General features: G+C 41.0%; 1 protein-coding gene across 1 annotated transcript in view; it reads right to left on the bottom strand.

The window, feature by feature from the left end:
• The window catches only part of LOC114562491 (A disintegrin and metalloproteinase with thrombospondin motifs 2), a 191,402-nt gene extending 173,679 nt beyond the window's left edge, over positions 1-17,723 (bottom strand). The window contains exon 1 of the mRNA XM_028588873.1: positions 17,496-17,723. Within this exon, the coding sequence (XP_028444674.1) occupies positions 17,496-17,661 (166 nt within the window). The 5' untranslated portion in view covers positions 17,662-17,723. The remainder of the gene's footprint in view (positions 1-17,495) is intronic.
• Between the last annotated feature and the right edge of the window lie 9,218 nt (positions 17,724-26,941).

Here is a 26,941-nt window from a genome sequence, read left to right as displayed (position 1 = left end):
ACTGTAGGAAGGCATTCGGAAATGTCAACAGATGGGCACATCAGCGCACACAGAGCAACAAGCGCACATTAATAAGCTGTTTAATTTAAAATGTTCAGTGCCTTATCGCACTGATGTGACCAAGCCCGACCTGAACCCGAACATAATTTCTAAATATCTGTCCGAACCCGACCCTGCCGGGTCCCACCGGGTCCCGACGGGTCCCGACGGGTCCCGACGGGTCCCAACGGGCTCGGTTCGGGTATCCATCCTCTAGTAGGGACCCTCATTATGCAACCGTGGAAGTGTGGTGCTATTTTGAGCCTTGTTAGTGGTAAAGAAATAGCAATTTCCTTTTACTTTAGCCTTGCCCCGACGTCTAGCGTTATAAGGTAATTAGCGGTTTGCGATAAAACTGGTCACATTCGATGAGCATGAAAACAAATCCCAGAAAACAGTCGAACTCGGACACATGTGGTATTAACCCCTAGGTTCATTTGGCACTGGATTTGGCCTTTAAGTTTATTACCACCAGGGGAAGCTCTCTGTATTTTGCAGTAAACTGAAGTTGTTGTGTCTGGTGCCTGTGGCGACATTCCTGCGCTGGCGCACTGAAAGTGATGCATTTTACGTTAACCAGCCAGAGTTAAAGGGGGCAGGAAGGGGGAGAGAGCATAGAGACGGAGCAGCAGCTAGGAGCATGGTGAATATGGCGGAAATTCCTAGCAATCGTACAAAAACGTTTCTGGAGTAGATGCTCCAGAGAACAAAGAAACTCTGCATTCAGAGGAAGGTTTAAAGTAAAAAAAAAAAAACATTCAATTGAAGATGAAGAGAATGTTCCTGCAGGCATATGTCATTAGCACATATTGACAGAGTTTGTGTAATTGCTCCCACTGTCAGAGGGGGGAGACAAAAGTTCTGCACTGTAGGTTTAATGGTGCGTTCTTTTTGTCTTGTAATCGTGACAAGTAGCTCGAGTGTGACGTCACATTCGTGTCGAAAAACGAATAACCGCGGGTAGGCTACTGCTCTGGTTTCTGCTCAAGACTCGGCCATTGTTGTCATATAGCAACCGAGCGTCTCTAGCCAATTTCAGCTGCACAAGCTACAAAATAACTAATTAGGCGGTATTTAACTCATAATAAGACTGTAGCGACATGCCTATAGGTAGCAGTATACAGTGCTATGTGTACGACTTCTTCATTTGGTTACAACAAAGACAAAAGTGCTTAAAATTGTAGAAAACCACAATGTTTACTACGTGTGATGCGCGACGTAGCCATCTTTGAAAGTGAACTCGGGGTCCTCTGAGTTCAGACGACTTGACGAGTCGTATATATACGACCTCGGTGGCGTTGTTTTTGCAACTTCCAGTTCGTAACTCCGGATAACGACTCGTAGATCGACTTCGTTGGACAAAAAGAACGCACCATAAGTATCAAGCAGACACGGAGAAACATTACCACTTCATTAATTGATTATGTTTGCCACTTGGGGGCAGTAGAAAAAGCTGAAAACACAACACTGAGACGAAATCACAATGTAAATGGTGACACAGACACAAAGCAATATTAGCATTCATTTGGAGACATGTTTTTGGCAAGCTGATGAATATAAGTCCAATATTCACTCTTTTAGCATTGTTTTGGTCTCCACCAACTCCTGAGAAAAAATATCTGGCTCTTTAGCTGCTGAATTCTCCACTGTGTACACCAGCTAGTCGCTAACTTTTCCTTGGTGGGCGCCCAGATAGCTCAGTTGGTAGAGCAGGTGCCCATATATAGAGGTTTACTCCTCAACGCAGGGGGCCCGGGTTTGACTCCCACCTGCAGCCCTTTGCTGCATGTCATTCCCCCCCTCTCTCTCCCCTTTCATGTCTTCATCTGTCCTGTCAAAAATAAGGCCGAAAATGCCCAAAAAATTATCTTTAAAAAAACGTTGCCTTCGTGCCATTTGGTGCAAGGCAGATAGCAGACAATGGGTTTATCAGAGCTTCTTCTTCTTCTTCCAACATCAGACATTCTGTTAAACAACATTTTAATAAGTTCTAGGTTGAAAAAATGTGAACTTGTCCTTTAAGGAAATAACATGCATTATTTCCCTTAATCCCTTGTCATAGAAATGTGGATTTCCGTAAACTCAATAAATGCTCCTGTGTTTTATACAGCAGCATTATATAACATATACAAGTGTACACACTATCCCTCGAACAAAGACTTAATCGATTGCTATGACCCTGAGTTAAAGACAAATGAAGGAACGACGGAAGGAGACAAACAAGTTGGTTACCATGCAGATGTGTGTGGAGGTTGTGAGAACGCCGCTCTGCCACTAATCAGCCCATCACCCAGACAACATCAAGCCTGTTAACATTACAACTTACACCAATGATGGAGGGGAAAAGAGACCTCCTGCTGGAAGGCAAATAAGAAAACAAAGTGAAATGCATGCAGCAAAAAAACGCAAATATACTAACAACTTTCACAAGTTGTACATGATGACATAATTGCTAATGCAGAGCCACGTGTGAAGAGTATACACGTGAGTGTAAGCAGATGCACACATAGCGAAATATTCTCAGATTTAAATACCTTGGCGTACACGTTGATGGCAATCTCACTTTTAAATCGCATATCAAGAAGGTTTGCAATCATATTAAGTTCAACTTGGAAAATTGTAGATATGTCCAAAGCTGCATGTCAACAAAAGATGCAATAATGGTCACGCACTCAATGATTTTCTCACTTATTGTTTGACAACCTGGTCACAAGCAAACAACAAATCTCTCAAACCACTACACGCCCTATAACAAACTCTTAAGGTTCTTGATAAGAAATCCATACACTATCATCATTACCATATTCTAAAAAATATAGCCTTTTAAGTTGGGAAAACATGACTACATATACAGATCTCTGTCTTAGGTACAACATCTTACATGGACTAGCTCCTCCTGTATTGAGCCAGTTTGTAAACAAAGCACCACATGGAATGCAGCAAGAGGCGACTGCATTGTCCCGTTAAGGAAAAGTGCATTTAGACAAACAGCTTTTTCAGTAGGGCTACTCGTGGGTGGAACTCTATCCCAAGTCACTATCCCAGTCATTAATTTAGGCACTAAAACTTGCTGCCATCTTGTATCTGTATGTGTTATTGATAGCTTAATCGTTTTATCTCTTTTTAGGGTGACCTCTTACCACCAGCACAGGGACAGCGGATGTAAAATAGCCTCCAGGCTAATTCTGGCACATTTTACTTATATGTATTATTAGCATGCATTGTCTCTAATGAATATAACCTGAAATAAAGTAATAAATAAATGTGTGTGCGTTTTTATTTAAAGGTTAACGTGATGTTTTGAGCATTAAGCATGACATACCCACTTCATGTGGCGACAGCCTGAGCAATATTTTCCGTCAGGGGCGACATATGGTATGGGATTCTATAGGAGGCAGAACAGTCTGTTCGTACATGTGAGTGTTCCTGGAGTCATGTCCTTCAGTGCAGACTGTAACATACAGGACATACACAAGAGATAAACACATACATATATACATATACACATACACATATATCCGTCCGACGGCCAATTATCCGGTTAGTGTGTCACGACCTTAACACCCACACGTTTGTGGGGGACAGTAGACAAGGGATCCGAGAGATGCAATCTTTCCTGCCACCCATGATATGAAAACAGCACACAGAGCGCTTAAAGTGAGATATTGTGTTCCCGTTACCCAGTGATAAAGTGATGAAAACACACTGTGTGGAAATTTGAAAATGTAGAAACACTGTCCTTGATATGCCCTTTTCAATTGTATTTAGCTGTTGATATGTGATTTTCCTCCAAAACATGTGTTGAAAATATTCTTCATGTAATACTTGTTATTTATAGACAGTTGTTCATGCTTTGTGGTGAGAGTCAAGTCAGGACAGTCTGGTCTCCAAATCGGGAACCATATTGGAGTATGTCTGTGTTTATATCTGTTCTTGTATGTGAGGCTGCCAAACATGTGGCGCGCACACACACACACAAAAACACACACACACACACACACACACACACACACACCAAACATATAAACACAGCATGGTCTGCAGATGTACCAAACTCGCAGTAGGCAAATACGCAAATAGCATCATGTGTTATGTTCCGTCTCAAATATTTTGAATTTCTCCATAACAAGATGCACTATGTTAGTGTCAGAGAACAAAAGTATGTGTTGGAAGATAAGATGGGCTGATGATAGCGGCTCAGTGGACATATGATCCGAGGAACTCTCATTTGCAAACATATCTGTCCTTGAATTCTCTGTTCCTTCACCACAGGTTTCCATGGAAACCAGGGAAAGCAGGGAGGTTGTGTGTGTGTGTGCGCGTGCGTGCGTGTGTGCGAGAGTGTGTGTGTGTGTGTGTGTGTGTGTGTGTGTGTGTGTGTGTGCACGCAAGAGAGAGAGAGGATGAGAGAGTTTTCAGGTAAGAAAGTGCAGGCATCTTACAAAGCTCACTTCATTTTTAACACTTTGTTGTTCCCATTAGAAAGTAAGTAAAGAGTGATTTTTCAATGATAAAAGGAGGTTTGAAATGAATGGTTGGAACCATAACGGTGTAAAACTCTAAGCAGTGGTTAAATGTGTTTTGAAAAGTTGCTGTTTTGCTAACAGTACAACCCTCTGGGGAAGACCTTATGTGAACCCAGTCAACGACGACTTTGCCCTTGACACCAAAGCCAAAGATCAAGCACATAAGCACTGGGCTCATTCTGAGGCAGCCCTCATCAGCCACAGCATTACCAATCATGTATTTACAAGCGACAGACAGAGAGGTCCCAGTGAATTTTTAATGGAAGCTCTGTTTGAAATTTTGAACAAGCTCAAATTGATTCATGATTTTTTAATAGGGCCTGTGGAAGCTTCCAGAATTGCTGATATTTTCTCCCGCGATTGGCAAACATCCACAGCGGGCGGGGGGTAAAAATACATTACATACAATACAAAGATACATTTCTTCCATTTTCTCCCACACTCTTAACATAAATTTTAGGAAGCCTAAGAATATCCTGTCCAGTCAGTCCTGATGTTATTCTATGTAACTTGATGGCATTGCGAGTCTAACACTTAGTAGACATGTCATTCTGGAGAGCTTCTTCCCACTCAATTAAAACGGTTTCACCAGCTTCAACATGCCTGAACTTGAATTTGGACTTGGAGGCCCAAGAAAAAAAACCACTCTTAAGGGTGATCACATCCACATGCAAACTGAAATGTAATTAGGGTTGGGTAACGTTTGGGTTTTTTCTGATACCGGTGCTAAATTGATACTTTTAAAACGGTGCCGGTGCCTAAACGGTGCCTGAACCGGTGCCTGAATATAATATAAAATATAAAAAAGGAGCACAAAACGACAGTTGGCGACATTAAAGAATGGCTTGTTAATTGCTAAAGCCAGGCCATATGATCAAAATTAAATGATTGATTAATAATGTAATAACAATATCTTATAACAATAACTTATTTCACCAGTACATTGCTGATAAACGACAAAAACAGGCACCAGATGGGAAAAGGGTATTTTACAATAGCTTAAAATGCACCACAAGGCTGGCGAGTTTCAAGTGAACGCACCGTCTGTGTTGTTTTTCCGACAACGGCAGCTGCCGTCAGACTGTTATGTCCTGCTGTTGGAATCCTCTACAGGGAAATACAGTGTCACTTTACACAGCTTAAAGTAAGCTGTCAGCATTTTAACCATTGTGTTTAATCCAGCTACTAGCTAACGGTAACGTAGCGTCCGGCACCGAAATGAGGAACCAAAATTCGGAAATTCGTCGGAACCGGTGCCCTATTGGTACCGCGTTTCGGTACCCAACCCTAAATGTAATAAAAACAGACTTTGAGGTCCTAACACTGCTTTTGATTGCTTGGCTCCAGTTGCAGTGATGCATGAGCTCCTATCTAGAGAAACAGTTCATTTTGAGAAATCACATTATTTGCTTATAAATGTGGAGCTGGAGCTGTGAGGCCTAAACCCAGTTTAGCATAACATCTTAAAGCAGGGAGAAACAGCTAGCTCACTCCAAAGTAAAAAAAATAAAATAAAAAAAAATAAAACACCTATCAGGACCCCTAAAGCTCACTAGTTAACAAGCCACATCTAAATTGTTTAACTGTAAACTGAGCACAAACAGAAATGTAAAAATGACAATTCATGGTTTCAGGGGGTGCATGCAATAACAATGTCTTGGCAAACAACAGCCACACACAGCGACTTCTTGGGGTTGGCACAGCAGTTCGTCAGGTTTGGTGCCATAATGCCTGTACATTAGTCTCGCTTTGCCAGATCCTCCTCCAAAGTGCGCTGAAGGAGAGTCTGGCTACTCCACATAGCATTCAGGGATGGGAGGGAAGCAAGCTCTGGTTTAATGGTATTTCTTTAAACCAAGCCAAATCGTCATGGGCGGTGCTAAACTCCGCACAAGCCACTGCAAAATAGTCGCGCGAGAGAAAACTCATTCATTGGACAGATAGTCTAGCTAGCTGAGGAGCAGTCAACAATAGTCCTCATAAATCCACCGAATTTAAAATTCCATCACAAAGAAAGCGGAAGGAAATGAAAAATACATGCATCCGGAGGAATTTCCTGCAGCACCGAAGCAATCCCGGAAGTGAAACGCGAAGGATATAGACTACCTGTACATAGACCACTAAAATCTGTGCCAGGCTGTTTCCCTCTGCTTACAGTTTTTACGCTAAGCTGGGCTAATTACTTTCCAGAGAAAGAGAGAGCTTCATTCTCAACGGAAATAAACAAGATACAACATCTTAGCTAGTGAGTTTTTTTTTTTTTTTTTTTTTTTGGAGTATAGAGTATAGAGTATAGTATAGTATTGAAGTAGTGCTGTCGATTTGTAATTTTAAATGTGAATTTACGGTTTCTAAAATGCTGCTGCTATTCGTTAGCTTGTCACTCAAGTGCAAAAACAAAACAGAAAGTTGATCCTACAACGTAAAGATAGGTTATGTGCAACGCGTGTTAATTCATACAAAATGTTTAGATTTGAAAGTGACAGACAGTTCTGAGAGAGCCAGGTTAGCTGTTTTCACTTGTTTCCAGTTGTTATGCTAAGCTAATTATTGCCCTAACCTTAAAGCCATGTAACACACACACACACACACACACACACACACACACACACACGTTACAGTGACAGATGCTACACATTCTTCATGTGTGTGTGTTTTGAAGCAGTAAGGTTAGTAACTACAGTAAGTAAGTAGGGATGCAACAATTATAGATTTTGTTGGTACCATTATAGTCTGAAAAATAATCATGCTTTTACGATTATCACAATTATTATGCATTAATTAATTTCACTGCTAATGTATGAAATCACTTGAACACTCTAGATTTTAATGTATTATTTATTGTGGCCTTTTGAACCAGAAATAACAGTAACAGTAATGAATGTTTTGAAAATAATTATATGACCAATCATCAACCTTTTTATTTAAATTCATCTGAAAAGATTAAAGACTAGAAGTGAATCAGTCACACCACAAACTAAGGCCAAGTTGGGAACAACAGTGCTGCCCTTCTTAGGACGAGGTTGGATCTTTTGGGCTAGAAGCTGCCCTGCTAGCTGGTGTTTCTGAAAGTTGGAGGAATTGCTAGATAAGATGCACCTGTCACAGGGAGATGCGCAGTATGTTGCCAAGGAATAAATGCAATGGAGAGATCTCTTTGCAGCCTTATGTCCCATAGAGATGAAGAGGAGTAAGTCACTTTATGAGGTTGAACCTTGCTCCTTATGTTACCTTCCCTTTCTCTGCTTTGCCCGCCCAGAGAATTTGGCCCACCCATGAGAGAGAGAAACATCATGGCTTTCAAACGAGCAAAGTGGCAGTTGGTCAAGGCCACACCCGCACCCTCCACATTGCCCCCCTCTCCTCCTCAATAGCTACAGACACAGAAATGGCACATACTAAGGAAAGCTCATTGTGGGACTGGATCTAGTGGCTGTAATTCTGCACCAAGGCTGAATTTTGAGAAAGAGACTTCAGATACAGTATTAGGGGTCCACTAAGGTCTATATAAAAGCATCCAAAGAGCACCATGTCATGGGACCTTTAACTTCTTTGTTTTTTCCGGACCATGGCGTGTGTTAATCGCGAGTGTTTATGTTGTCAAGGAGGTTTAATAAAAACTGCACACACTGCTACACATAAAGTGCAGTCAGTTAACACTCGGTGTAGCGGAGCCTTTACAATTAATTAACTGTGACGTTTTAAAGCGCGGTCAATAGGGAAATCGGTTAACCGCTGAATCCCTTTAAGTAAGTAACTTCTTGCCAGTAAGCCGGCACAACAGTCTGTGTGTCCAGAAGGAGCATGCTTGTGAGCAGAAGGTAACTTTCACAACAAGCCCTTCTGGTTTGTGTCCCATAATAGAGAGTTCCTGCTGTTCTCCAAGTGCTCTGCTTATGTTGTTGAAAGATTCACATTCAATCGACCTGGAATGAAAATCAACAACAGCTATGAATCAAAGGGCCACACTTATTATTACCAGCAAGACTTTAAGCCTGCTCTCGGTTTTTGTCAACACAAGATGATGAGAGACCCAATAGAAATTAAAATTGAAATATAATCAAAATTGAAATATAATCCATAAAGATCCTCCTCCAGCGACCTCATCACCTTATTTAAATATTTGAGCTTCTCTGTAAATAGTTCATCTCAAACAGTGATGTAAGATAATCGCCAGTAGTCAAAGCCCTAATAATGAAGTTCAGATGTGCCGCAGGGGTAGTCGGGTAGGATTTCATGGTCCTACCTTGTAAACTGACAATTTGCTTGTTTTAAAATTGTCCAAAGGGTCACTGGAGGAGGTCTTAAGGATTCAAAACGTTGCATGCTCCATCCAGAATTTATAAATCATAAGACAGGAAAGTCAGCTTGCAGCTATTGCTTCATGGAAGAGGTTCATGTGTCTATCCCCTTCCTTCCCCTCCCCTGCCTGCACTTAATTTATATTATAGGTGTAAAGCAGTCTCAGCTCAGCTAAAGGTCTCCTCCAAAACCCAGGGGCACGGCTCGACCCCGCGTGCAATAATTTATGAAAAAAGTTGCCAGGCTTTACGAGACAGGAGTGCAAAGTTTGTGATATCTTTATCTATTCTACACACAGACTCTGACTGTCTAAAATATAGATCAAAGATTGTGGCTTGGGTTTAGATTACAAGAATGTAGTGCAGAAAATATGCTAACTGTAGTTCTGTAGTGTTTCTGCAGGAACCCAATCTTTGCACGAATGTTTCTGTGCTCAAAAAATAAATTAAAAAAAATAACACCTGTTAGGGACAGAACATTGGTGTCATGCCTCCTGCTTTTACATGTCAGTGCAAAGCAGAGATGCTCACAAGTCTCTGAGCTAGAATCCAAGTCAAGTCTCAAGTCTCTCGTGGTTATAATGGGTGTTGTATCACCTGCTGTGTTCCATCCAGGCTGATTAGAACACAGCATTGCTATAAGTAAGGATTTCAAAGCATGTAATATGTTATGACTTCTTTATCTATTAGCATACAGTATCAGCGTTCATTAGTTGTTTGGAATATAATCAGTGTCAACAGGCTATTGGAAAAAAAACACCAATAATGCTTTACTTTGAAGTTAATAACTGTATTTTGCTTTGTAACATGAACATACAATACAGACCAAATATTGAGGTACTGAACAAGAAAGGACTCGCTTGTCTGTTGTTGAATCATAATGACAGACCTTGCCTTCTATTTTGCAGGTTCTGAGAGAAGAAGTGGAAAATGGACATAGACTGTTGCACTGTTACTTAGGGTATCCAGAACATATTGCTAAAATATTGCTAAAATGATCAGCAGTAACCTGTTTTTTACTTACAGAGCTGCATCTACTAATGACAGCTTATAAACTACTAAATTAAACCGTAACGTTACATGGTCAACAATAAACCTGTAACCTGTTTGCAGCCAATGTTAATAATTAACGTTGCCACCAGCCAGCGGGACGTAGTCCGTGTCGTGTCTGAAGTCTTTTGAGGACAGAATCAAATCTGAAGTCACTGTGTGTGTGCCACTTAAGTGCGATTTGAATCCTGAGTCTCAAATTTGAGTCCCTATCTCCAGCGCAAAGAATACGTCAAGCCTGCGGGGTCATCATTAGACCAGGAAAGAGCCATGGACCATCTATATGACAGAGCTGAGATCTCTCTTCTCTGCCTCTCAGTGTCACACTAAACCTCCTCCGTCCCTGGTGCATTTACTTTTGCTTTTTGTGTCATCTTATTCCCCCTGTAAGCCTCCCCATCTCTCTCAGTCGTGCCATTTGTCCACACAGCTCTCTCCTTCTCTGCGTCTGCAGTACATTCAAAGAAAAGCCACATGAGAGAACCTGGCACACCGTATGATGGGAGCAGAGGCCACGCACATCATTCAGCACTGGCAGGTATTTGTTCTCTTTCCGTAGAGGAGGGCAACACTATTAGACTGCTTAGAGCCATCCATCATCCTCCGCTCTGACTCCGCGCTCGGTGGCATCTCTCTTACAACTTCTTGAAGGTCAGAGGAACAGAGCGAGCCATCTCAGTGTTCATTTCTTCTTGAGGCGAGGAGCCGCTGGGCCGAGCAACAGGAAGAAAAAGGCTGCCATTTCTGCGAGAACAGGCACGGGGGTCAAACTAATAGACTGGTTTCTGACAACAAACACTCCACCAGGCGCGGGTTAAAGAGATGGCGGGGCAGCCAGTACAGGTGCCCCCACTGGTTTTGTAACAGGAGGAGCTAGTTCAAAGGCTCCCGCTGCTTACACAACCGACATTTACCACCTCTCTGCTGTCTGTCTCTGTGTTACACAGGCTTCTGTGCGACACTGTGAGGAAATGTGGATTTTTCTGGAGACTGCTGCTTTCCACCAGCCTCTGCTGGGCTAATGTGCAGGTGTGCTATCCTCTTTACCATCTGCAATGGTGAAACGTTCACCTGAAAGGAATGTTTTAGCTTAAAACGTATTCAAAAGAGAGCAAAACACTGTCACTCCAAGCTGCTTATTACCAGCTGAAGTAACATCTGACACAAGCGACTGTAGTGGGAAATTAAGAGGGCTGGCATCAGTTTCCAAGGAGGTTAATACAGCCATAAAGTGTCCATCTGCGAGTCTGCTGGGTTTCAAAGAATTCCAGACATGTGCATGCTCACACAAACAGCTGCGTTACACTCGCCGTGAATGCAACTAACACATGAAAGAAAAGAGGATGCAATCGCTCATCATTGCAGACACGTTTACCTGGTCTCTTGACAACAGAGCCATCATGTGATCTCTGCCACAGGAAACAAAGGCGCTTTTTCCCAGAATTCTCAGGGTCTCACACGCCAGCTGCATCATTATCCCTTCTCACCTCAGCTCTTCCCCTCCTTCCGTCTCTCACAACAGCTCCCTCTCTCAGCAAATTATTTGACAATCCCTTCTTGACAAAGTTGGCTTAACACATTGATAATGCCCTTCCCTTCACCCAGAGTAATGACGAATAGAGCGCAACAACAACAGCAATCTGTCGCTAACCTTTCCCTCCACAACAGACCTAGAGTGCAGGGAGGCCAAACAGAGCCTGCACGCCGTCTTGTCCGACAGCGGAGTTCGAGCCACGTCTGGATCTTGTGTACTCATCACTTTAAAGCAACACTATGTAACTTTTAGCCCCACAGGTTGTCTCATTGGAACTACAACTCGCGCTACCCGACGCGAGTTGTAGTTCCAATGAGACAACCTGTAGGGGGACCGTCCCCCTACAGCTGCAGCTAAAAGTTACATAGTGTTGGATCTTTAATGCTGGATCTCCAGGATCGGGCGCGGTTGTGCTTAAATTTACCAACACGGCATCCGAGTGATTGGCAGCACCCAGAAGGGAATGCGGGAACCTCAATTGGCAGCATCTTTTGCTAGCATACCAGACATGTCTCATCAGTCGTAACACCGGCAGGGCTATCCAGGTTCAATGCTCAGGGCTTGTCAACCAGCACTGAAGCAGAAGCTGATGCCTTGCCAAAGACTCAATGTTGTGTTATTTGAACAAGCGTGATGGACAGAATAATAAGTCACGCAGTGATCTTATTTGTTGACGATCTGGTCCTGTTTTTGAGCAGAAGGATGTGGCAATATTATATCAAGTTTAAACTGTTTGTCGCAGGCTGTGTGACTTGGTTTTCACACGGCGAATACAATAAGTAGCACAAGAGCTCTCGTACACATACAGGCAGACAGGCAAGCACTCACTCACACACTCGCTTTGAGGATTGCTGCGGGACATAATGAGCTGAGCGAGATAAGAAGCAGTACATGATAAAGCAACAAAGGCTGCAGAATGAAATGAAGAAATGAAAGCAGCGACGGGCCACAGAGGTAGCTGACAGTACCTCTGCCATCAGATGTTGCTCTGGTCAATTGTGATCGATATTCAGAGCAAATGCCTTCCAGCCCACGCACACACGCACGATCGCACAGACCTTGTCAAAGCTGTCATCAAATCACAATCCCTATGTTGCCTTTCTTAGTTTCATATGCACACTGAGTTGCTCACTAGAGCCCAACTGATACATTGGCCAGGTCAATTTATCACAGATGCAGTGATGTCAGTGTATATCTTGGCCATCAAATAGACAGAAACAAAATATTTCATGCTAAATTATGGAGAAATTATTCTGAATACATAAAGATAAATTAGTCATTAGTGAAAGGCTATCTTAACTATCAAAAACTAATTGAATGTTCATAATACAGGTTTCCCCACACCACACAGTACCTTGATTCATGTTTATAATAGTCCAGTTTATTAAAGTAGTTCTGCTTCTTAATAAGCCTTTATAGGCTGTATTTTATATATTCAACTCTTGCTTTTTTTCATAGCAACTTTAAAACATTTAAACTCATGGATCTCTTGCTAGCTTTTTTTTCTGGAGCGTTCAACCATATCATGCACCATTCTCTATAGTGTGGAACTTGGTCATGTGCAGTGGTGGAATATCAAGTACATTTTCTCAAGTACTGTACGGAAGTACAAATTTGAGGTACTTGTACTTTACTTGAGTCTTTTCTTTTCATGCCACTTTCTACTTGTACTCCACTACATTTCAGAGAGAAATATTGTACTTTTTACTACACTAATCTGACAGCTTTAGTTACTAGTTACTTTAGATTTTTGCACACAAAACACATGTAGTTGATTAAATGCCATGTTTAATTATAAATTAAACTACCCAACAATATAACGGCCTACAAGTCCATCTAAAATGATTAGCCGATTATACACAAGTTGATTGTCAGAACAGTGTTAGACATTTTCAGTTTCTAAAATGTGAGGATTTTTCTGCATTGAGTACTTTTACTTTTAAGTACATTTTCCTGATGACCCTAACATAAGTTTACTTAATTTTAATTATCACATATAGTTGAAAGAAGTTTGATAAAATAATATTTTTTTTCTTCTCAGACTGTTTCATTGGAACGATGTTTAGTGGCCTGAAGATGAAGAAAAAAATTAGAGAAAAAATAAACATAATTATGTGTAACTTGTGTATATATTGTAAATTTGTATCCCTTTAACCATCTTATGATCCCTCTGAGCTGTCATAGAATCCCTTGGGGGGTTCCCAACTCCCTGACCACCCTTTAGGATGGCCAAAAATTATTTGTTTATGTTTTGTTTTTTGTTTTTTTTATATCTGTCAATATATCATTATAGGAAAAATCGCTTTTGTGTTGCCTAAAACAAATCCAGTATCAGTTGCTCCTCTGTGCACACACACACACACACACACACACACACACACACACACACACACACACACACACACACACACACACACACACACACACACACACTCTTTTGGTCAGACCACACAATTATTTAGCTAAACCCTTTTAAAGCTAGAAGAGAAATACTGCTTATCTACAGTGTCAGCTTATGTCTGATTTTCCACAAATTCTCCTTCACTTCCCTTAACTAAATTGTTCCAGACCGAAGTGTTATAAACATAAAGCCTCTTGAGGTCGTGAGTTTGTGGACAGTCAGACAAGATGAGATGTGTATCTTTAGCTCACACCAGACTGTTTTTCTCCTGTCAAACCTCACTGACCCATGCAGCACACTCTCAACCCAGCATGCAGTGTTTTGAAAACGTGTCAGCTGTGCTTCCAAACTATGCTTATGACATTCGCACTCCACGTGTGTGTGTGTGTGTGTGTGTGTTTGACTGGATCTGGACTGAATTATCTCTCAGGCTTTACTCAATGAACTCTCCATATTTCTCTTTGTGGGACTGGATCAGAAATCTTTGTTGTTTACATGCAAGTATGAGACAGACAGGCGCATAACCCAGACACCAGTCACTCTTGGAGATCTGTAAATTCAGCACACTTTACATGTCAGTGTATGTGTTCTCCAGATGTGGCTGCAAACCAGCAACGCCACAAAAAAACATAAAGCTAAATGCCGACAATACTCAGACTTGTATTGGTTGAATTGAGACACTCAGACATGCATTCAAAGTTCAGCAATGTTCATGATTAACACAAGCCTGTTAGCGAGGCATTGATATGTGGGTGCGCAGGCGAAGACCTTGTGATGAATGTAGGTTTTGCGGTGTTTAAGTACGTTAGTATTTGGCAAGAGGTGTTTAGAGGCACTTGCTCTCTGAACAAACGACACTCTGAACTTTTGAACCAGAAGCCTGGATTAACAACTGACCTGGGAGCAGCAGAATCTGGGAAGCTATAATTAAGGTTGATTAAAGAACATTCCTGGGTTCTGTGTCTGCATGTTAAGTGAGCTGCTGAGGTTGCAGGAGACATGGGCCCCCATCAAATGGGCATTTTCATAGCTGAGAATGAAATATGTTACTTCATCATGAAAAAATGCCGCAAGGAGCCACACCAAAGACATCACAAACAGGGAAATACATGTGTGTGTGCATGCACGCAGGCAGACGTAATACACAAAAACATACACACTCAAAAAAAAATTCCCTGACTGTGTCCCATAGCAGAATGAACGAGAGGAAAACAGCTCTGAATGCATTGGAAGGCCAACCACTCATTACTGCAATCATCCCTATGGTGTCCGCAGTATAATTAGCTGAAACAGGCAGCACTGTACCTATAAATGCCAGAGACTAAACAACAGTAAACAAAGGGACAACCGCAGTCAACAACCTCTCACATTAGACTTCATTTCTTTCCCACGAGCTTTGACAGCAGCAACATCACCAATAACTGTTGCAGCAGCAACAACAGCAATCGGATGCTAACTTCAGTCATTTAATACAGAGGCAGCGACAGACCCAGAAACAGTCGCTTTGTTGAGGTGATCATTCTTTATTACATCACCTCAAGCTTCTCCTCCTTTCCCCTCTCTCTCCTTTTCTTCCTCCCTTTTCCTGTCTGTGCTTTCCTCTCATTCATCTCCTCCCCAACTACAAGCAAAAGCAATGTCAATTCCATTCAGTTTTGGTGTGGACAGAGTGTTAAACCAAACCTGTCTTATATCTTTGACACCCCAGAGGGCAAACTGGGTGGGGGGGAGCAGGTGCATCACGTCATGAATAACATGACCAACCAGGGCTGCAGCTGTATAGTATACAAGTTTATCAAGCCTGTTGAATAAGCCTACAAAATGACTAAAGCCATCGACTGCAAATTGCAAATACTTAGTTTTAGTTTCTGGCTATTTTCAAGTTTTATACTTTTTAATGGTCTGTTCTAATTTCCCTGTGAAATGAATATTGCAAATCTGCAATCTATAAACTACAATGTAAACACTGTTAACAGTAGGTTGATCACTATAGAATCATGGACAGTGTTTTTCTGACAAAGCTTAAGTTAAATCTAAAGGCTAATAATTTGGCCACAAACTATATTTTGTAAACTGTTGACATAAACTGTAGAATAAGCGGACAGTAAACAGTCCTCACTGCACCCTCACTCTTACAGTTTTTTCCAACTGCTTACACACAAAATCTTTTCATGTCACACGATTTTTGAAACCTCTCACTCAAAGTGCAAAACTACACAGCAAATCTCCAAAACGTTAGCTATTTCTCAGCCTTTCAATTTCAATTGCATAAAACACTTTTTTCAAAACATTACACACAATTCTCTACCTAAGACACGAAAATCTAACAGGAAGTGACTTGCTTTCCTTTTCTAAACACAACCAATCAAAATGCTACACTTATTTACCAGGGCACACACACACTCCTCACATTTGCAAACACATTAGGTCATAACTGAACACTAACCAATCACTGCTTTAGTATGGCCTATACATAGGTCAAAGGTCAGATTACCTGTGTTGAACAATGGATGCCAACAATAGACAGAGAGCAAGAGGAGTAGGAGGAAGAGACAGGGGAGGAGGAGGAGGAGGAGGAGGAGGAGATCAAGGCCACACTTATTCATCATGTGATCAACCACGGATTGACCATGAGATAAGCCCATCTTGAGTAGCTTTACAACTATCTAATGACTATTTCAGCATTACAAATCAATCAGACTTTGTTTTGCACAAAGTGCATACAAAACACACGAACGCACGCACACACACACACACACACACACACACACACACACACACACACACACACATTCCTTATTCTAAAAATGATACCTTTAGTTTACATATGTTTGTACTTTTGTTTACTTGTTTCAAGCTACTGTATACAACACCGCGCTACTCTTACAAACATAATGTTTTGCCCAATAAATATTTTCTGTTTTATTGTAACATTACATTGTTTTTTACAGTGCACTTTTCAACCTCTCTCAGCAGATTACTTTCCCTCTAGAACATTGTAAATGTAGCTATAAGCCTATGAAAGACAAAAGAGCTTTAGATTTAGAACAACAGTGTCTACATGGTATATCCAAAAATTTACTATTATGAAAAAAGTGTTTGCCATTTGATGCAAATGCTTCATTTTGAGATGTGTTTATGGTATTTTGAATGAAGAGTTTCATTTTGAAGGATATGTGAGGCATTTTGCATTTTGTGTGTGCAGTTTTGGGAATTGTGTGTAGAGTTTTGAAAAAAGGAGACGTAGTTTTAAAAACGTGTGTAAGCACTTGGGAAAACAACTGCACATCCATGCACGGCACCCGTCTCTGTCTATTTTAATGCACTCATTATAGCCTATACAACAGCCTTCATCTGTGCAATCATACTAGAATTAACCAGAAAGGAGGACAAAACTCAGACAATGACCAACAATGACGCCACAGCGGGACCTACAACAAGTAGGCCTAGGTAGGCTATTAACAAGACAATTCTTATTGAATCAACAGAATAAAACATTACCAAATCAGACAACACAGAGCTGTATAAACAATACAAACTCCACAGCAGCAAAGAGAGCTGCCAGTTTTATTCACAACACACACATGAACAAAACGTTACGTTGCTGAACAAGGTGGACGTCCTGTACCCTTTATTGTGCTCACCTGTCTCAAAGTCAGTCTTGTGCACCCCTATGTCCTCATTCTGCTCCAGGTTCAACTTCTCTGCTCCTTCATTCTCAAAGCATAAATCAGTCCACTCAGTCTCTCTGTCAACGCTGAGCTCCTCCAAGTTTCCAAACATGCTGAGCTGAATGCTCTGCTGTCGCATCAGGGATTATTGTCACAAACAAACAGCAGAAAGGCCTCACACACCTCACTGAAGGTAAAGGTTCCGCAGTGAACGCAGAAATCACCTGGAGGATCCACCATGATCAGCCTTTTAGCATTTAGCATGTTAGCCCTAGAATGTACCTGTTGGTTCACTCAAAGGACACTGGGTGTGTTTGATTGTCATCACTGCTGGCCAGGTGGCGCGTTAAATCACTGCTTTTTAGATAGATGGAACAATGCTGAGGTACTATGATGCTTACCATAACCACAATGACTTTTATTTGACTAATTAATTACCATGTTGCATTGTTATACTGTTCACAATTTTTTTCAACATGTCAAACCCTTCCTTTGCTAAACTACGACACAATGCATCACTGGTTGGCAGAGGTTACTGTTCTGCTATTCAGGTGAAAGCACACCTTCACAGACATAATGTTGCTTCTGACAACTAACTGTTGATACATAACTGATTTGCATTTTATTTTCTACCTTTCTTGCAGCACACCATTATGTTTGCCTGAACCGAGGCTCCAGCCATCACCGTCTGCTCTCACACTCATTAGGCTTTGGAAACACACACACACACACACACACACACACACACACACACACACACACACACACACACACACACACACACACACACACACACACACACACACACACACACACAGGAGCTGTCACACTCTACTCCAGTCTTTGCTGGAGCCTGTGACCTACAGATGCGCGTGTACAGGCCTTGAGTGACAGACAAATGCTCCCAAGCCCCGAGAACAATTAGCACAGGGAGCACTGGAGACAGACAGACAGACAGAGAGAGAGAGAGAGAGAGAGAGAGAGAGAGAGAGAGAGAGAGAGAGAGAGATTGTCATGAAGGCAGCTCACACAAGAGAGAAGAGGGGTTGCGACCCTGCTCTGACACACTGTGTTCAGTCTCTAGATGCTCCACGCTACGAGACTTACTGACAAAGAAAGAGAGAAGCTGACACAGTGCCAAAAACTGAGCTGAGTCCAATTCTCACCTCGATTTCCAGGTATCCGTGGGGAAGATTTGGGCCTCCCCTCACCGTCAACAACAGGTAGTCTAATCCCACAGAGGCCATGGCACACAGCACTGTCTCTGATAACTTCAGATCATTAGACACACACTGAGCCTGTCACTTGCCTTGCAAAAACACCCTTAAAGTAGTGCAAAGTCATTACTGCTTTTAGCACTTGCCAAAAAAAAAAAAAAAAAAGTCAAAGAATTTGCCATAAATATTTGCAACTTTACCACAACACACAATCCATCAAAACGCCGACAAGCAAGCAAATCGTTGCAAGGTTGACCTCTCACACTTTGACCACAAATAAACTCAGGAAACACGGCACATTGCATTGTTTTGAGAAAAATCAGGGCATGTGTTTTTCTTCTTTTCTTTTCTTGTTTTTTTTCTTCGCAAAATACGTGCTGTGGATTCCTGGCATGACATCAGAGGCACACGGCCTGGTTTTTCTCTTTCGCTCTTTGTGGATAATATATGTTGGTGGTGGCAGGGGTGCTGCTGGTGAAAGGATTTTTCATGTGTGTATTTGAAAGCAGGTGTGCTCATTGGTCGATGCATCCTCCATCTCAATTAGATCTGTTGTACCTCTTCTTTCATCTGTTCAACAAGCCAACCACATGTGCTTCATTCTTTAAAGAAAATGCCAATATTCGTGATTTATTTTACTTAATCTGACATTTCTCCTACCTAGATCATACAGCCAGTGTTATGTACGTCAATGTTGCAATACTTTTCTCTGCTCAAATGAGCCTGCCAACCTTACAATTTCTATAGGTCTCAGAAATCCTGCTTAATTTAGAACCCTTTTGCATTGTTTACTTCATTGCTGTAATCACATTGGTTTTGTTTGTGCGGCATAAAGGAGCTACCTTCTTCCTTTCAGATAATAATTTCAATCAGGAGGAGCAACAGTAGCACTTGAATTAGTGCATTCAGCAGAACACAGTATTATTTATGTTGGAGTCGACTGCTGAATACATTAATTTCAGAAATACTGCGCACCAAAGCAAGTCTGCAAGAAAAATACCTCCGTTTAGAGTCTGTCTGCCTTGCGCAGACACTTTATGATGTTTCTTTATGACCTATGACATAAACAGCACATGACGTTTGGAAATATGTTAAAGGGGGCTCATCTTAAATCATAACAATAAACCTCTGAAATAGGAAACAGCCTTTGGATGAGTCCAAATAAAGGAATTCGCAAAGGGAAGTGGACAGAACATTAGAAAAAGATTTCTTATTATTTTCCACGTATTTCAACACTGTTCAACAAGATGACAGCAGTTAGATAATAGCTCTAGATACATTCCAGTTCTCTGGTCTGGTGAGTTTAACCTCACGGCACCCTGACAACAGGTGCCTTTAGTTAATGCATCACATGTGGTCATCTGGCCACCCTGCTCGTACAGGAAAAAGCCCTAAAACACACACACACACACACACACACACACACAGTAAAACATCAGACAATAATCTAGTGAAAATTCAAGTGGAATCAACTAATCTTTTATCATTAACTTAAATGTTAATATATATATATATATATATATATATATATATATATATATATATATATATATATGTTTTATTCATTTCAAGTTAAGTCTACTTATTTTTATTGTCTGTTCTGTCGCCAGCAGTTGGTTTAATTTGAACATTCTGTTGCTAGTTGCAACTGCTGAAAACTGACAAAAAGAAATAGACAAGTTTGTCGATTTCACACATCTCCACACTTTCCATCAACTGCCATTTGTCTTCCAGCAAGTGATTTTTGTGTTAGCGCTACTTCACGGTGATTCGGTTTATAGCAATAATAATTTAGTTGCTGCGTAACTGACATTAGTCAGCTTTCCATCCAAATTTGTTGCAATTTTTAACCAAATTTCGAGAAAATCAGCAATAGAAAATGTGAATGAATGCTATTTCCCGTCTACTACTGTTCCCATTTAGGTTATCTCATGGTTTTCTGATGATTCTATCATTGATGTGTTGTGTTTCTACCACCACTTATACAAATCGCATCCAACATGTTCACGGTTCAAGGTTCAAGCACTATGTTGCCTTGATAAACCCGGGTCTGAACCTCTAAGATATAGAGTACACATTTTAAGGCAGCAGGGAAACTTACATCTTACGGGGGGTGGAGGGTGGGGGTGTGGCCTTGACCAACTGCCACTTTGCTTGTTTGAAAGCCATAACGTCTCTCTCTTTTTCATGGGTGGGCCAAATTCTCTGGGCGAGAAGCACGATTCCAGATCGGCCCATGTGGGCTTTCATTTTCTCAAAGGCAGAGCAGGATACCCAGGACTCAGTTTACACCTATCGCCATTTCTAGCCACTGGGGGACCATAGGCAGGCTGGGGGAACTCATATTAATGTTAAAAAAAAACTCATAAAGTGAAATTTTCATGCCATGGGAACTTTAAGTTGAACTAACTTACAATGTTTTAAAGTGCACATCCTCTACCCAAATCTGCTTGCCAATACACATAACTCTCAGGTTCCTCTCTAGTAGTACAAAACTACACCCCTTGGTTTAACAAGAGCAATAAAACACACACGCACACATGCACTGACATGAGCATGTGTTGTTTTACAGACCAGCAAATGCTCAGGTGTCGTTCCTTCCACAGTAAATGCTGTTGCCAAGCAATCATCATTTTGGTCAAATTTGCTCTGAATTGTTTCACTGTTCAGTTTCACTGTTCTCAGGTGATTTCCACAGAAGATTCTCAGGATATTTTAGGTTGGAGCGCAGGCACGGCCTGCTGTGTTGGCTGTGGGTCTGGCAGGTCCACTCTCTCTCACACACACACACACACACACACACACACACACACACACACACACACACACACACACACACACACACACACACACACACACACACACACACACACACACACACACACACACAGCTATATTTCATGTGCTCAGTTCTGGAGCTTGAATCCACAAACATGGAACCCAAAGAAGTAGTCTGAGAGCATCTTAGGAGACGCTGGCTGAACATCACACAATCAACTGTCCTAGTCTCTCACACACACACACACACACACACACACACTGAGACACACTAGCAGGAATTTCAGAGGGAAAGGATAAAAAAGGATGGTTGAGTGGGGGAGGATATAGAGAAGGAAGAAAACAAGAAGGAACAGGAGAGAAGAGATAGAGGGAGTCTACATCTGCAAAGGACTTTACAGGCTTTGCAATCATGCTGCCACGTCAACACAAGACAGATAGTCCGCAAACATTGGGGTGAAGTAAAGAGGAATCTGTCTCTCTCCCCCACCCGCCTCCTTCTTTCTCTCCACGTGAACAACAAACTCCGTTGTTCTCTTTAGCGTGGCATCGTTAACACAGTCACGCATTTTCACAGCTGTTCCTGCAAGAAAATTCCATTTAAAACAAAAGAAAAAAGTTCACGACCGTAAGAGGGAAAATTTGCCTCTTGGACGGCCTTTGATATTTTGTTCCAACTTCCTAACCCTCATTTTAAACAGATTACCTCGGCAGCATGTTTCAAAAAGCCCCTGGTTTCCAGATGAGCACAGTCAGGTGAGAATGATATTTACTGTCACAGTCCATTTCAGGCTAATAACAGAAAGCCTTGTGGCTCTTTGCACACAACTTCTGCCCCATCAACAGGCATTATTGACTCTATGTATAGAGGTGTGTGTGTGTGTGTGTGTGTGTGTGTGTGTGCTAAAAGGTGATTGTGAATCTACTGATAATTATTTTTGTTCTGCAGAACTTCACGTATTTGTCGCTGTCTTTTCCTGTGGGCGTCTGTTGAAGATTCGCTTCCACTTGTGCGTGAGTCTCTCGGGGTTCTTCTGCAACCACTTCATCATGTCTGGCTGTTTCTTTAAGAAGGAGAGATGGTGGTGTTGTGGAAGTTTCCTTTGCAGCAGGGGGGGTAGAGTTTGAGAGTTTAGTAAATTGAAACAAATAAGACAGACTGAGACTAAAACCAAGTTGGGTTTTTGTATTTTATTAAAGACATACATATTTTGCAAAATAGGAAGAATACAGGTTCACAAGAAGCACGTAGCTCGGTGTGTCAAAGATTCTTCAAATGAGTGGAAGGAAGAGTGAGCTTAAATGCACATTTGGGAAAAGGGGAGTGACATTTAAACACAATCAATTGTCAAACAATAAAGATAGCAACCTTCTAGAAGTTTCTTTCTGACGACGGTAAAGATATAGATCCTGTACTGGCATTTATCAGGGAAACACAGGCATACGTCATAAAATCACTTTCATCTAATCCTTTGCCCCTTTCTGACATACATCCTCAAATCTAATCCTCTGTCCTTTCCTGACGTACCTCATAAAACCACTTCATCTAATCCTATGTCCCTTTCTGCCCCAGCTGGGGTCACGCTCCCCATACATCTAAACAGACAAGGGGGGAACGGATCTGGGAGAGGAGGATGTTAGATTTTGTGGCCTTGTGGGTTATCAGTTCACACAACGGGCATACACTTTCTCTCAGACTCTCAGTCTCTGAAGTATAAACAAACTCTAATCCACATGCAGAAATTCAAGTGAACTGTCTTTGCTTTGGTGTATGAAAATGCAATGTGCTGAGGAAAAAAATAAGGATTATTAAGAATAAATGCTTAAATGTGAATTTGCCATTACAGTGGCTCACATCTCTGCAGATCTGTTAACTGGTAATACTTTCATGGACACAGCTGCAGCACTTTAGTGTGGAAGTCCACTATGTCCTGCAAAATATTCCAGCCCAACAGTTTGAAGAAAACAAACACAACCGATATACTTCAGTGTGTGTTGTTTCACGTCAGGCCTGGCATGATGAAGAGAGACAAGTTGTGTTGCGTGTTGAACTGGCAAACTTTCTATTTCTACTCAGATCTAGGGCTGCAAGTAATGCTAATTTTCATTATCGATTAACCCTCTCGTTGTCTTAAGGGTCATAAATGACCTATTCATGGGTTTAAGATAAGATAAAAAACACCATTTAAATCTGGTTGTTGCAGCAGTACAATAGAAAAAAACGGAAATAAATACAGGTAAGTATAGAGCAACAGAAATAAATAAGGTGTACAAAAACTCAAATAGAAACTGCAAAAGAGTATTTGGAATCACTATTTTACATTTTTTCAAAAGCTGTACACCATCAGTCATTGGGGTCTTTCTTGACCCGACATTTTAATAATTTATTGATTGATTAAGTGTAAATATGGGGTTAAGCCCAGTAAAGCACACACACACACACACACACACACACACACACACAAGAAAAATGTTCTCGTTCAGGTGCAGCATTTTCACCACCCCACACCTAGTAATGTCTGAGAAGAGAAATAATATTACACATCAATTACTGTTAATTGTTTGTATTGTAAAAACTACTCTAGCATTATACAGTTTGAAAAGAAGGTTTCTTTATGCAACATTTGTGATTCAAAATTCAATCAAGATACTCTTCATCAGAGGGCAGTGGCAATAGTATACAGAATATAAAGACATCAGGAGTTTGGTTTTTGATCAATCTTCAAATAGTTTTGTCTATAAACGGTAAGAAAAAAACAACTGGCAATCACAATTTCCCTGAGCTCCCTTGGGCGTTTGGTAATTGCTTGTTCTGTCTGATCTGGTCTGAAGGTTGTAAACAACATACTGTACACACTTAACTCTCCTGTAAGCATTAGCATCTTTAATTGGTATGTCAGTAAAAAAAAACATTTATTTACACTGCTAAGAACAAATGTTACACAACGATATGTCCTTGTACTCTATTGGCGTTTGATAAAAACTTGGGAGTATAATTATTGTGCCCCCACTGTGTTACAACTCAACTTTCCTGCTCAACTTCCTGTCTCACACTGTTCCTGCTCTCTCTAAATTCACTCAGGCTGATGTTATGAGCCACCAGTGAGTTGTTTCAGACCTGGCGTCCTTTGGATGTCACGGACGGATCAGTTTTCGGCGTCCGTTCGGAGCCTGATCCTTTGGCTCCACCGTGTGTCTGCAAATGATAGTACACAAACTGTCATTCCCCCCCCAGGCTATTTAAATGTTAATATTCAACTTTATTGATCCCCAATGGGAAATTTTCTTTCCATCTGCCATCCTGGAGGAGAATCAAAAGGTCAGACTTGGCTACCAAACAGCACCCACAGCACTGCTAATGGTTCAGTGTCTTACTAAAGGACACTTCAGGGGGTGAGTGGACTTGCTGACACAGGGGCTTCAACCAAGATATGGTCTCTCTAACCCAGTAGTCTGGACACACGTGTCACAGTGAGTTGTGAGTGTGCAGGTTTTAATTCCTACTGAACACCCACTGATAATAACATAATTTAATTAAGCTGCTGCAGAATTAAGATGGAATGAAAACCAGCATGCTTGTTGGGCCTCATAATCCAGCCTCCACCAGCTGTTTGACACGCTACCACTACACAATGCTCAGAATTAGAGTTAGGATCACAGCATGTTTTCCACTTTTTGAATGGCTGATCAAGGTCACTGGACTAAGGAAAGGAAGAAAATTAACACTTAAAAAAAATAAATAATAATAATTAAAAATACAACCCACAGTCACTTTATGTCGTCTAGTGTTAAATCAAGTCTGAAAAAGACCGGAAAGATGAAAGAAAATGAAAACAAGAGAAATAAACGAGGAAGCAAAAGGAGGCAATACAAGGAGAACAGATATAGAATTTATTTTCAATATCCATTGCAAAGAATAAGAGGTGACACAGCTTGAAACAGATAATATAGAATTTATTTTCAACCAGGAGTAGGAAAATACATAGGTAGGTGTAAAGGAAACAAGCCGAACCTGTAATCAAACAGAAACAAATTAAAGAACAAAAACTAGTCCAAAGAGAATCGAGAGGACGGCTAAGGGGTACAACAGAAAGCATTGTTTACCATTCAGTTTCTTTTTAAAACAGTATGTGTTGATTTGAAAACAGCTGCCTTGATTTCTTATCTGGATTAATGGACATTCTACAACATTGTGCAAGTGTTTTGTCATTAATTTTTTTTTTTTTTGGTATTTCATGAATGGTAAACAATAGTTGGTCCAGTGCATAAACACAGTGACACAGATCAATATATGTACTCAACTGACTACAGATAAGACAATCCTGATCATTGAACAACTACTACTAGATCGGCAGGGAGACGGAGATGAGCAAATATACAAGATGGATGATAAAGAGGAAAAGAAAGGTGTTCAGGTAACAAAACAGTCTAGAAGGTTGAAGATGGGAGTTAAAAAGGTAAAAAAAAAAGTTTGAAAGATGAAATAGCTACATTTTCCTCATAAACTATTAAAAAACCCATTCTGAATGTGTCTGAATGTTTGCGTATTATTGCAAAGTATTTTTTTTTTTTTTTTAAAAGGATGCATTTAAAAGGAGTTGATGGACTGAGAAACCAAACCCCAACAAGAGTATGAATATGGTTGCAACATGTTCATATGATTCAAAAAAAAAAAAAAAAAAAAAAAAAAAAAAAGACAGAAGTACCTTGCTTTTCTTACAGCCTTACATTTCACGAAGACAATGATTTGGATTTCTTTTAAAAGCATCTCGTTGGTAAAAGAAGTCGCTCTACAACAGAGAACTGGACTACAAGCAGCTTTGGTGTGCACCGTTACAAAGAGATGCAGTCTGGGAAATTACTCTAAGCCTAAACAAGCCAACTATGAAACACAACGCAACAGTGGAAAGTACAAAGCCAACAATGTGATCACTCGCCGAAGCTTACAAGGTGACATAACTCAGCTCTGTGATTTGCCAGATTTTCAATCAGAAGCCAGTCTGTGGTTTAATATTTAATAATAGGCTGATGAGGAGATGGGGGAGGAGGAGGGAGTCAACAACCAAAAAGATTTGCGTCAAATCAGTGACTACCAATAGTAGCTAGCTAGTGTAACAGGTTTTAACTACTGTGATGTACAAAAACAGAGTGAAATTGACTAGTAGTACTCAAAAAAATCATCACAGGACCAGCCTAGCGACTAGCCTAGCAACCAGCCGCGCGCCATTAGCTTAGTCTTACAGTTTATACCAGTCAGAACAGTGTTCTCTAGTAGTGAACTGCAGCCACTAGTAAGACAGCTCTGCTGCCCTAACCTACAGGCACCAGCACTCCCCAGCTAGTACCATGCAACATCCAAAATAAAGCTGAAAAGTATTTTTTTATTTTTATTTATTTTTTAGAAATAACACACTGAATATCCCT

Source organism: Perca flavescens, chromosome 10, assembly GCF_004354835.1.
Source record: "Perca flavescens isolate YP-PL-M2 chromosome 10, PFLA_1.0, whole genome shotgun sequence".
NCBI classification, from domain to species: Eukaryota; Metazoa; Chordata; class Actinopteri; order Perciformes; family Percidae; genus Perca; species Perca flavescens.
This window is presented reverse-complemented; position numbering and strand designations above follow the sequence as displayed.